Below are 13,055 nucleotides of genomic sequence, written 5' to 3'. Positions count from 1 at the left end.
TTTTGTAACTCAGCATGTTAAAATTCAGTTAAAAAAACAAATTAAATACATCTAAATACTAAAGTCTATGTCTGATTTTAGCAATGAGTCAACTTCGCCAAGGCTGCTTCCTAACAGAACTGTGTTTTATAATGAAATATTACCCTGTTCTAAAACAAAAGCAGAGAAATAAAAAATGAGCAAAGAATGAGTTTTTGAAATCTAATTTTTTAGATTACAGCAGAGAGTGAGTTTCTGAAGTCATGTGGTTTTAATTTATACAGTATTCCTATTTTGCAAACTTTAGCCTGTTTGGGCACATGTGCACGTGTGTGTGCATGTACACACACACACACACGCAACTAGAACACTTCTCTCCCCTTTCCTGATATATTGAATTTGATTTCTGGATTCAATTAACCTTTCCATGCATTTCACTGCTTATAGATGAAGCAACTTGGAGCTTTTGGCTTCTGAGGGGTATTGCTCAGAAACATGCAACCTGTACAGATTTCTGAGGTGGCAGAAACAGTAAGAGCTTAGGAGAAACTGAGGAGGGGATCTGGGAGTGTGGACAGGTGGAGTCACCTCTAAAGTTCTGCAGTTCAACAGACCGTACAACAGGAGTTTTCCTGCTCCCATTCCAGTTCTGAGTTGCCAGAAGAGGTGGCGCTGATGTGGAGCTGAGCTTTGGACTGAGCCCACAGGAGTTGAGTAAAGGTACTTCTGTGTGTTTGATATGTATGGCAGTCCCAAGAACAACTATAAGTCATGTTGTCTTATATGCTGCTGCTGATCTGTGTATCCTCCCACCTCCACTTAGGGTAGGAGAGGCAGAGGGGAGAGGAAACCCCAGCATTGATAGCACAGAGGAAACAAATGAAAGAGATTACTTTAAACACAGTAAAATGCAATAGTACACTATGATGCTGTGATTATAATAAGAAACATATGTGTTGGTCATCATTCATGGTTTCTGACACAGAGCTCCTATTTCCTGGGAATTTCCTGGGTAATAGGAGCATCTTTTGTTCTAATGAGACAACTGTTGGTGGGGTCCTGAGTGGGACTGGTCACCAGAAAGACCAAGCCATGATCATAAGCTTGGAGCTTTCAGCTCCATCCCCATCCTCCAGGAAGGGGAGAGGGGCTGGGGATTGAGTTAATAATCAATCATACCTAATCAATCTTGCCTATAGAAACAGCTATAAAAATCCCTGAACTATGGAGTTTGGAGAGCTTTTGGGTTGTTGAACATGTGGAGGCACTGGGAGGGTGGTAAGGTGGAGAAGTCATGGAAGCCCCTCACCTCTTCCCACATACCTTGCCCTGTGTTTCTCTTCACCTGGCTGTTCATCTACATCCTTTGCCATATCCTTTGCCATAAACTGGTGAATGAGAGTTGTTTCCCTGAGTTCTGTGAGCCATTCTAGCAAATGATCAAACCTGAGGATGGGGGGTATAGGAACCTTCCATTTATAGCTGGTCAGTTAGAAGTTCCAGAGGCCTGGACTTACAATTGGCCTCTGAAATGGGGGGCAGTCTTGTGGGACTTAGCCCTTAATCTGTGCCATTTGACTCTAACCCCAAGTAACATAGTGTCAGAACTGAGTTAAATTGTAGTACACCCAGCTATTGGAGAATTGGTCAGTGGGAGAAAACACCCCCACACATTTTGGTGACCAGAAATGTTGTGAAAGCATAGTAGAGGAAAATATTTTCCCCCCATTACATTCACATAACCAGAAGGGCATTTGATACAGTCTTACTTTATACAGATCTCTACACAGAGGGGAAAAACTCCTGGACACTATGAAAGGGAGAAACATGATGATGAGTAGTTTTTCTCAAAGTAGCCCTTAGAAGAGAGGAAGAAGACGGGAATGGAGCCTGAAGCAAAATGAAGTGACTGCCCAGCTGGTGCAAGGCCAGCCTCTTACCATAGTGCGGGATGATGGCCCAGGCCATGGCAGAGGCGTAGATGCCACCGATCATCCAGAACATGCAGAGCCAGCTCAGGTGTTCGCCCCGCTTTTCCCGGGCCAGCACTTCAGCAAAGTACGAGAACACAGTGGGTATGGCTCCTCCAATCCTGCCAAGAGGTACAGAGAATACATGAAATCAGGGTGTGGACAGCTCATGTGAGACGCAAAGGGCAGAGCCAAAGCAAACTCTAACAACACGTGCTTTCTCCCTATCCCAGCATATCAACAAACATATATTTTCTATTATTTTACAATGTAAAAATTATAGTCTCTATATTTAATATAGGTTTATTATCCCTCCAAAAACTTGAACCTGCAATTAAGCTATGTTACCAAGAGGTGGCAGTGGTGTTTGTCTCAGGTGGTTGATAGAGCTTAACATGAGATTCAGTTGGCTTTTCAGCTCATGGTTGAGTGTTTCGTGTGATATTTATCAAAACTTACATTGATTTCCTATAATCTAGTGAATATTTTAATTAACTTGTTTTTAAAAAGAGATGCTGTGCCATGTCCCATTCATGATGTGGGGACTTTGGAAACAGCTTCAGACACCTCTACGGTACTGTCTGCAATCTGTATTTACTCACTGCTACCCCACAGCAGCACTAAATTAGGTTAATGTGTTGACAAACATTAGTTGAAATGACTAATGGGGTCATTTCCAAGATTAGCTCTAGTCCCAATCCAGTAGATATTACTGCTAAATAAGTAAACGTGAAAGGGACACTTGTAGAATAAAATAAGGAGCTGGTGGTTTAGATATCAATAGAATGGAATATAATGCTTCTTTTCAGTAGGAGCTAGTTATACAAGCTGCTGACTGAGCTCTGGGGAGATGACAGAAACAATGACCTCTACCCAGGGTAAGGGTGCTCAAATGAGTGTTTATGGAATCAAAATAGTGCTCATTTTTAGGAGATGGGCCATAGATTTCATCAGAATTTCAAATAGGTCTTGGCCCTAAAACTTTAGGAACCACTGCCTCAAAAAGCAAGGTAGTAAAGAAAAATATTACTATCACTTCAAGCAATATGTGAATTTTAAAGAATTTGTTTAAAAAGACACACAACATAAGTACATTGTTGAGATGACACAAAATCTAATAGAGTTAGGAAGTATGCACTGATTCATTTTTGTTCAGATTTCTGTAAGGTAAATTGCTATTGACATTTCATGCAAATTTGATGTCAAGGACTAAAGCATGTTTATTTATTTAGCAATAACTGATTTTCTTAGAGCCTTTGATATGATAAAGAAGTATTGGCAGTGTTCTTGACAAATGCAATTTAGGGCAAGGTCATTTTGGCAGCAAACTAGTGTACCAAATAAACCACAGGATTTACAATGTCATCCTGCATCAACTGGTAGGTGAAAATATGGCACCATTTCACGTATTTCCCTCTGTTTAAGGTGATGCCATAGTTATCCATCAGTGGACATAGGAAGACCACTTAGGCTGGTGCTTTTCAATCTATGGGTTGCAAAATTTAGTTTAGTAGCTATAAACAGTAAAGAGCATTTTTAAAAATGAGATAGTGATAAAAATATTTAAGTGCAACCTAAGTAATAAGGATAAGCATAAGTATCATTTCATGAAATTTGTGTTATAAACATATTTGTCATGTATAATGTACATATATTAAATATATAATGGGTCACTGTGTGTTTCTTAGTGGGAGTTCCTGTTCAAAGAGTTTAAAATTCACAAACTTTAGGCATCTATATCAGTTTCTCTGGGCTATGACAGCAGTGGTTCTACCTAAAATTCTTAGAGGTGTGACTCAACCTGTCTTCAGATTTAGCACCATCACACACAGAGGCAGCCAACCAAGTCCAAGTCCATAACCAAACCCTCAAACAAGAAACAAATGCATGTGGTGGGTGCTCAGAGCTGGCTCTATACTGCACCATATTAGACTCATACAATACTCTTGCCTGGGCTTCTTGAGGAGCTCATACAATGGATAGCTAGTTGAATTTTATTTTATTTTTATTTTTTGATGGAATGCAGATAATAAAATTGAAAGACATCGTTTAATTAATCTTCTGTGCCATGAGACTCCACCAGGCTGTCTACAAAGACCACTGGGAGGCTGAAGATCACTTGAACCCAGGAGTTTGAGGCTGTAGTGAGCCTTAAAGGGCCACTGCACTCCAGCCTGGGTGACAGAGTGAGGCCCTTTCAAGGGGTAAGCTGCATGCTTGCTTGCTATCTGTGATCATTGAAAGCCCTGAAAACAAATATCACATATTAATCATGACAAAAAACAAACGTGTGATGGTTATTGGTACAGTAAGCTAGTTAAATTTTAAAACTCAACAATATTTTGAACAGATTATAAGTGGTTTCATTATAACACACAATCCTAGTATGAAATAAAATGTCTGTGTCACAAATAATTTAATGCTACTCCTTTTTTTCATTTGATGTGAATAATCCATTTCTCTGCACCATAAAATCCCAGCTCCCTACTCTGTGGCTTCACTTCTCAACGCATAAAAATAGTCCTAGTTTTTACTGACTTTTCACATCCTCATTAATGTTTCATGAGGACTCTGGACATCCTCTTAATAGCTATAACTTAAACTTCATGAAGGCACTACTGTATGTCAGGATATGCCAGCCCCCTTTGGACCAAGATAAATGTACTTCGGTGTGGCTATAATTTCTTTCTTTCTTTTTTTTGCAGTGTGGCTGTAATTTCAAGTGGAAGACTGTAGATTTGCCTGCTAGTTTTCCACAAATCATTGTTACATAAGAAAACACCAACTTGTAGGGGCTTCTAGGCAATCTGGCTGGTTTTTATTCAATGCCTCTTTTTCACATGGTTATTTTTTCTGGATGTCTCTCAATACTTGTTTGCAAAGCAGGCTGCAAGGAACTGCTAAGGAATACTAAGGGATAAGTGAGTCTGAAGAATTAGAGAAGGCTTCTATTTAAATCCTTTGCAAAGTTATTTAGATTCAGCGATATATAAAACAATCCAAGCATTCACATTTCTTATTGTGGGCTGATCATCTATTTTGGGAAAAAATTACTCCTTGTCCTACTGTGATGCCCTTTAAACAGAGAAGAAACTATTACTATTACTAGTGTTTCACACCCCATAAACCCCTTGAAGGTGGGGACTATATCATATTCATTCTTGAGTCCCCATTAACTGGCCCAGTGGATATGTGCTAAGTGTTTACGCAAAAGAACTGAATTTCCCAGACTCTTCAATGTTGTAGTTGGCATACCAAGTCTCCTGGAGTAATCTGTTCTGATGATTTAAAGATCTCCAGTGAATAGAAATATACACCTCACTTTCTGAACCAATATGACCATAATAGAAGTTGAGGGTGCTAGACTGAAAGTTTTGACAGCAATGGAGCCCCCAAAGAGTTCCTGAGTTGCTCTATGCCTTAGTTGCTATGGTCATCCCTTGACCAAATGACCCAGTGGTCCTTGTCATGGAGAGAGCTCCCTTGGAACTGCTCAGAGGACACTGGGCAATCCCACTGGGCATTCCAGGAGCTTCTATAACAACTGTGAGCGTTTCAGAAAAAGGTTGCAGATGCTATAATGATCATCAGAAAAATATTTAGGGAAGAGATAAAGCAAGAGCTTTCAGGTCTTACAACATAATTTGGTTCCTCTGGTAAGTTTTGAAGATAAGAAAAATCTGCCACTCCCCAACCTCCAAATCTTATAAATTAAAAAGAAGTTTCCCATTATGATTCTACCTCAATATTGCATGTGAGGGGTTAAAAATTTCCTTATTTGTTGTTTTTTGTTTGTTTATTACACTAAGATACAATTTCTGAAAATATATGAAGAAATTAAAAAAATGTAAATGAAAGTCCTTAAATTCCCATGTATCAGTAGATCTTAAATAGAGCTGATTTTGCCCCTCTTTGCTCCCTGCAGATATCTGGCAATGTCTGGAGACCTTTAGGTTGTCATACCTTGGGGGCTGCTGCTGACATCTAGAGGGTAGAGGCCAGGGATGCTGCTAAACACCCTACAACTCACAGAACAGCTCCTTACAAAAAAGAACTATCCAGTCCAAAATATTAATAGCACTAGGGTTGAGAAACTTTTGCAGTGGGAGGCTAATGTGGAAAATATAACTGGCTTTATATAAAAGTCTATAATATAAGACACAAGTATCTTTTACATTAACTGATGGGTAACACATCCTTAAATCCAGTTTACATGGAGAGCTTAGTGCTCGTTATAGAATGATCAGTTAGCTACTGTTGAAATCTGTTTAAGTTCATTTTTTTCAAGTTAAATTTAATGGAACGTTTACATAAATGAAGCAATGAGATCAGAGTGGCTTATAAAGAACTTTTCTCAGTATTGGATATTAAGTCTATTTTATTAGCTGTCAAAAATGTCAAATCTTAATTATCCTTGGTAATAAGAGGCACAGAAGGAATAATAATAGAAATTCACACTCTACGTAGGTGTGAGATTAGCCAGATTCAAAATAATTTAATTTATACAAATGAAATAGAATGTTAATATTTGGAATTTCAGAGTTGGAGCTATTCCTTAAGTAATATTAGTTCTAGGTTTTTGCAACTTTAATGATACAAATATAAAGAAACTAAAACATTCTGTATAAAACACATTCCTAGAATGAATCAGAACCTCCCCAATGCACAGGCAAGCAGACACAGACACACACACACACACACATGCACAACACCTCAATAGGTCTGCACATGACTCAATACTAGGCATCTGGTAAATATCATGAAATATATTCATTTATTTTCCCCAATAATCTAAGGCAAATTCATAAGTGGCATATTGTGCAAGGCAAAGAATGTGTTAGCATTATAGACAAAATTTCTCCTCTGCTGGGAAATGTGAAGCACACAAGTTAAACCAGTTTAGCACAACAGGATGACAGAGTATGCCGAGTCTTCCTGTATGCACAAACCTCATTGGGAAACTGGGAAGCCTGACTGTGAATTTCAAAGCCACGCCTCGTATTACTCCAGTTCAGATGGCAACCCAGTGGGGATTATGTTTGTTGCCATGCTTCATCACACTGATGTATGCTGTTTCAGGCAAAGGTGGGGAGGGGTTTAGGTTTCTTCAATGAAATAGGGAGGTTATAGATAAAAAGAGTAATTGTACTTAAAATGGCTTGAAGCATGGCATTTTAGAGAGAAATTATGGAATGTTTGATGATTCTTTGTCTTGAGAAGGGATTCTACTGAGTAATTCTGTTCTGCTTTAATTTTCTAGCTAGTATGTAACAAAGAATAATTCATTCTAACTTATTTCACCATATAATTGTCAAGCAGTCCTTTACCTCAATCTTCCATTTCCCATTTCCACTGGAAAATGGGGCATTCTGCAAGAACATAATTAAGGAGAAAGTTGAATAATCATTGTAAAGTCACATGTTCAATACAAATAATAAACAGAGGGCAGAGTCTACCAAGAGCTGACTCTGGCAGCTTTTATAAGACAAGTATTATAGGATTATAAAAAGATTAGTGAATGGTCTGGCCTATGTCAGGAATCACAGTTACAAATAACTTGCATGAAAAATATTCTTTTAATTCTTACTCGGAATCAACAAAAAGGAGAGAAGACACTGAACTGTCAGGCAAATTGCAAAGCAATTCAGAGCCAATTTATTATGTTATAAATTGGACCCAGAAATAAGGGATTAGAGCAGCAGTCCAAAGATGAACCTTTCAGTCTCTTCCACTTTATGAAAGTAAATAGAGTATCACAGACCTTGGGGAGATTGTTCAGAGGCTTAGATGAAAGAGCACACACCCAATACTCTTTCTGAATAGGCTAGGTTGGCACAGAAAATAAGGTTGCTGTATAGATCAGAAGGCACATGTTTGCTATCAGTGATAAAGATAGAAATGGGAGAAAAACACATACTGGTAACTGAACTCATCAAATCAAGAACAAGAATTTCCTGTGCCCAGTGGCAATGCCAAAGGATGGATGATTTGGGTAGCTTTAGTCCTTCAATTTCCAAAGCCACAATTTGAAAAATAATATTCTTCGATATATGAAGTTGTCATTTTCTAAATATTACGTAAACTATGAATAGAATAATGAGTAGAAAATTTGGTTATTTAAAAAAATATTGATCTTTAAGTATATAATTTGTGGGGAAAACTGCATTGCTAAGAAAACAGCTGCAATTCAACTCCCTTAGCCCTGGTTTGCTATCAGATTGGTGGCCTAACCCCCTAAAACTGTGGAGGTCTATGCATCCACAGTAGCAGACTTAGTACCAGTGAGGGAAGTGGGGTAGTCATGGATCAAGACTTTAATACTGTCTTGAAAAAAAATCAGCTATTGATAGAGTTGGAAGAATGCCTTCCCATAGCATCTAAAGGTGCCATGAATAAAGACAGTGATGATCATTATGATGTTCTATAATTAATGATAAAACATGCAGATGTATCTAGCCTCTTGCTGTATACATTTCCTCATCCATTCCTGCACTCATCCTCCTACCCACCCTTCATTTACCCATTATCCATCCATTATCCCTCTATCTACCCCTCACCCAGTCAAACTCTGGGCCGGGCACATCACCAGTTGTTGGAGGTGCAGGCATGAAGCACACAAATTCCTGCTGTGGGCTCCAGAGAGTGAATTCTAAAGAGCGCATATGGCTAATTTTTCACAATTATACATTGTGGGTCTGGAAGGTCTTTTGTTCTGTTCCTTCTCCTTTGTGATCAATAGTACCTTTGCTAAAGGGTATACTGGGAAACAAAATGTGTCCAAAAGGTCAGCCTTTTTGTTGGAAAGTAAAAAGCATTGCCTAAGACAGTGCTTTCAAACAGAAAATGTGAGCCACATATGTAATTTTAAATTTTTCTAGAAGAGACATTAAAACAAAACAATCACGTAAAGTTAATTTTAATATATAGTCACTTATCCCAATATATGTAAAGTATTATTTTAACTTGTAATCAATGTAAAATTATTGAGATATTTTGCATTCTTTTATATGTTGTAGGTCTTCGAAATCCACTGCTATGTATTTTATACTTACAACACATCTCAACTTGGACTAGTCACATTTCAAGTGCTTGGTAGCTACATGAAGCTAGTGGTTACCATGTTGGACAACACAGCTCTAAGAAAACACTGACACGCTGTTTACAATTTGGGTTTTATATTACTTTTGGATTAAAGATAATCTTGACTGTTGCCTCATTTTACATATTGGGGAAGATCTTTCCATTCTGATGCTCTGGAGCCAGAGATATTTTTGGACTGATCTGTTCAAACACGTATGAGCACATATCATGTATACATTGTGCCATATGAAATCAGAGACATTTCTGGTTGAGTCTGAAGCACAGCACAGCCTGATGGGTATGAGCATGGGCCCTGGAGCCAGACTGCCTGGGTATGAAACCCGATTACATTACTTACTGTGTGACCTCAGATAGGAACTTAACCTCTCTGTACTTCAACTTCCTCATTTATGACATATAGTTAAGATAAATGAATAATGAATAGCATCTTTCTCATCGGGTCACTGATGAGAGTCAATATTTACTAATATAAAGTGCTGAACACAGCATGTCTCACGCGGCAAGCACTATAGAAGTGTTTGATAAAATACGTTTTAAAAGTCTTAAACAATTTTAAATGACTGCATTTTTCCAATATGATTATTTTAAGAAAAACACTACTTTGAAGGGAAAAACCTCATAGCTCAGAATCAGACCAAAATTCAGAAGACTTGGGTGTCTGTTGAACATTTGGAAGCAATAATCAATCCGTGCCTCAATTTTCTTTTCTTTCTTTTTTTTTTTTTTGAGACGGAGTCTCGCTCTGTTGCCCAGGCTGGAGTGCCGTGGCGCGATCTTGGCTCACTACAAGCTCCGCCTCCCAGGTTCGCCATTCTCCTGCCTCAGCCTCCCGAGTGGCTGGGACTACAGGCGCCCGCCACCATGCCTGGCTAATTTTTTGTATTTTTAGTAGAGACAGGGTTTCACCGTGTTAGCCAGGATGGTCTCGATCTCCTGACCTCGTGATCCGCCCGCCTCGGCCTCCCAAAGTGTTGGGATTACAGGCGTGAGCCACCATGCCCGGCCTCCGTGCCTCAATTTTCTAATAAAAAAGGCACACAATTTTTACATGACAAATTATTTAAAACAATTGTGGAAATAAATGGGATGCTACATATAAAGCATTCTGAATAATTCCAGTTAATGGTGATGATTTCTACAAAGTCAAGGTATTCTTACTATAACTCAGTACAGCTAATGAATGAATATTGCAAATAGCTATAAAGTACACATTTGGTAGGCTCTATTCACAGAGGAAGAAACTACTATTCTTTCATTTACGATATACAGACACATTGAAATTTCATTTTAATTTCTGTTGCTGTTATATTTTTCTCCTGACCTTCCTGCTTAGCAGTGCCAGGCCCTCCGTGAGAAGCTCCCGACTCTGATATTGCCGGGCATCCAAAGTACTATCATTCCCATAATTAACAGTGACTGGATACAAATAATTTAATTCTGGGTCAAATGAAAATGGATCAATGGTGCCAACTCCATTTCCCATCTTCCTAATTTTCTATAACAAAAGAGGGGAGGAAAGTGTCTGTTTCTTGGTGTGAGATTCGTTTAGGAAAGTGACAGACAGATGAATGATTGGTGATGTCCTAGTCCTCCTTCCCACAAAACACTGTTGTCGCCAGGCAGGAAAATCATTCATTGTACTGAATAAACATTTAAAGTCACATACAATATGTCAGCTGGACATATTTGTGTTTCTAAGAAGATATGCTCATGACTTGGTTTGATGAATTAAGAGGAAAGCACATTTGGAGACAATAAAAATATAAACCTAAGTAGATCTCTGTTTAAAACAAGAGCTTGTCCAGGTGCAGCAGCTCATGCCTGCAATCCCAGCACTTTGGAAAGCCAAGGCCAGGAGGATTACTTGAATCCAGGAGTTTGAAACCAGCCTTGGCAACATAGGGAGACCTCGTTTGTACAAAACATTTTAAAAATTAGCTGGGTGTGGGCATGCATCTGTGGTCCCAGCTACTCAGGATGCTGAGGTAGGAGGATCACTTGAGCCCAGGAGGTCAATCAAGGCTGCAGTGAGCCATGATTGCACCACTGCATTCCAGCCTGGGTGACAGAGTGAGATCCCATCTCAAAAAACAAAATAAAACAAAAAATAAAATAAAATAAGAACTCCTTCCAGTCCCCTTTATATGCAGAAAGTGCTGCTAATGATGCTTCAGCAATGAAATAAGACACAGCAACTGGAAATCTGTAGCATTTTTGATAAAATCAACACACAGACAGGTAAACCTTGGATTCAGAATGTACAGTTTACTTATTTACGAGTTGCAAGTTTAAAATGACTTTAATTGCAATTGAAGTCCTAGCTGAGTTATTCCTGGTTCCACCACTGCACCTCAATCTGCAAAATGAAAAGTTTGGACTCTCTGAACTAGAACTTCTCTTTGTTCTAAAATTCCTAGTAAATGGAGCTGATGGACAGGCCCTGTACCAATTAAATGTGGGGATTCTGTACCAATGTGGGAATTCTGCCAGCTGCTGAGTAGGTCTGTTCCAATTATGCAGTCCAGAACTGTGGAATTAGGCACGGGATGGATTCAGTGCCTGACTCACTGGGCCCACTGTGAAACAGACCTGAGCTAAAACACCATTGATTACCTGCCTTCCATAAGCCCCTGCTCTGACTGGCTGACCACAGTGACATTTTGTGTCTCCTGGAATTAGTGTCAGTTTAGAGCCAGTGCCACAAGCCCTGAGAAGTCTGATTATTTGCTTTCTCCCATGCACACTCATCCTGGTAAAAGGCCTTGAGTCCCTTTGGGGAAGCTGGGAGACAGACTAACAGTATAAATATTTAGCTGTGTACCAAGATCCTTCTTCAAGGAGGCCCAGCCTCCCCTTCATTCAGTTGGTTCTGGGTCTGTAAACCAGCTCCAGTCTGGGAATGATGGAGGGGACATGACTTTGTTTTTATGACTCAAGTTAGATTTTCATTCACTTGTCATAGAAGTTTTCTACTTATACAGATCAAGTAAGAATTGAGTAGGCTTCCTATCTATTTCACTTCATGATTAACTAGCCAATGCCACAGATGGCTGCAAGTCAGACTATGCTGGTTGCTGCTTGAACTCCACTGTCTTTTACTATACCCATGTCCACTCTGCCATGGGCAATTAAGCAATGTTGAACAAGACGACAGTCCCAGCCCTTTGGAATTTACATGCTGGTGGAGGAGAGAAAGAAGAACATAAAAAGTAAATATTTTCAGGCATCAATTGTAAGTGCTGCCAAGGAGACAAAACAGGAAACGATCTGAGACCCATTGGGTGTGTGGTCTCAGGAAACGCCTCTGGGAAGCTGTGAGTGGGAGGGCCCTGGGAGAAGAAGTTTCAAAGCAGAAAGGATGGCAAGTACTGTACTCCTAGGAAATGCGTGGAGTGTGGGGGGCTCTGTGCACCAGAGGCCCACAAAAGAAACATTCCCAACATTTTGGAACGTTATTTCATCTGGTTTTTCTCAATTTAAAAACTGGATCAGATATGGTTGGAGGGAGTTGTTTAAGTAGATATAACATGGTCTTTTATTTAAGGTCCCTAGGATGAGAATCTTAATTCTCTGGCTTAAGTTTTAATAAAGAAAGTTTAAATAAAAAAAAGACTATATAAAACTTCAGCTGCTTCTGTACTGAGTTAACAAGCAATAGGAATGAAGGGTTTAAATATGATATGCCTTTGAAGACAAGAAGGTCATTTAAATAGAAATTTTCTTATTCCAATGTTATTATTGTTTTCTCCCTCCTCTTTGAGATTCCCAAGCCCCTTGTGCCCTCTTTTCAGGCTCTGATTCTTGGAAGGTGGGGACTGGAAGAGCTGCCTGTCTGTACAGACTCTAAGCAACTTGAGGTGAGGGCTCAGCTATATCCATGAAAGGCCTTGCATGGTTCCAGTGAGTAGAGTAGGTGTTACAATGTTTTTTGAGTTGGATTGGAATGGAACTGGAGAAAAAGAGACTTTGATGAGACTCCTCAGAGATCCAGAAACAGAGTTTCCA

General features: G+C 39.3%; 1 protein-coding gene across 2 annotated transcripts in view; it reads right to left on the bottom strand.

Annotated features, from left to right (window-relative positions):
* The window catches only part of SV2C (synaptic vesicle glycoprotein 2C), a 280,624-nt gene that overhangs the window by 150,697 nt on the left and 116,872 nt on the right, over positions 1–13,055 (bottom strand). For both annotated transcript variants that reach the window (XM_054489369.1, XM_054489368.1), the window contains exon 4: positions 1,920–2,071. In XM_054489369.1, the coding sequence (XP_054345344.1) occupies positions 1,920–2,071 (152 nt within the window). The remainder of the gene's footprint in view (positions 1–1,919; positions 2,072–13,055) is intronic.

This window comes from Pongo pygmaeus, chromosome 4 (assembly GCF_028885625.2).
Source record: "Pongo pygmaeus isolate AG05252 chromosome 4, NHGRI_mPonPyg2-v2.0_pri, whole genome shotgun sequence".
Lineage (NCBI taxonomy): Eukaryota > Metazoa > Chordata > Mammalia > Primates > Hominidae > Pongo > Pongo pygmaeus.
This window is presented reverse-complemented; position numbering and strand designations above follow the sequence as displayed.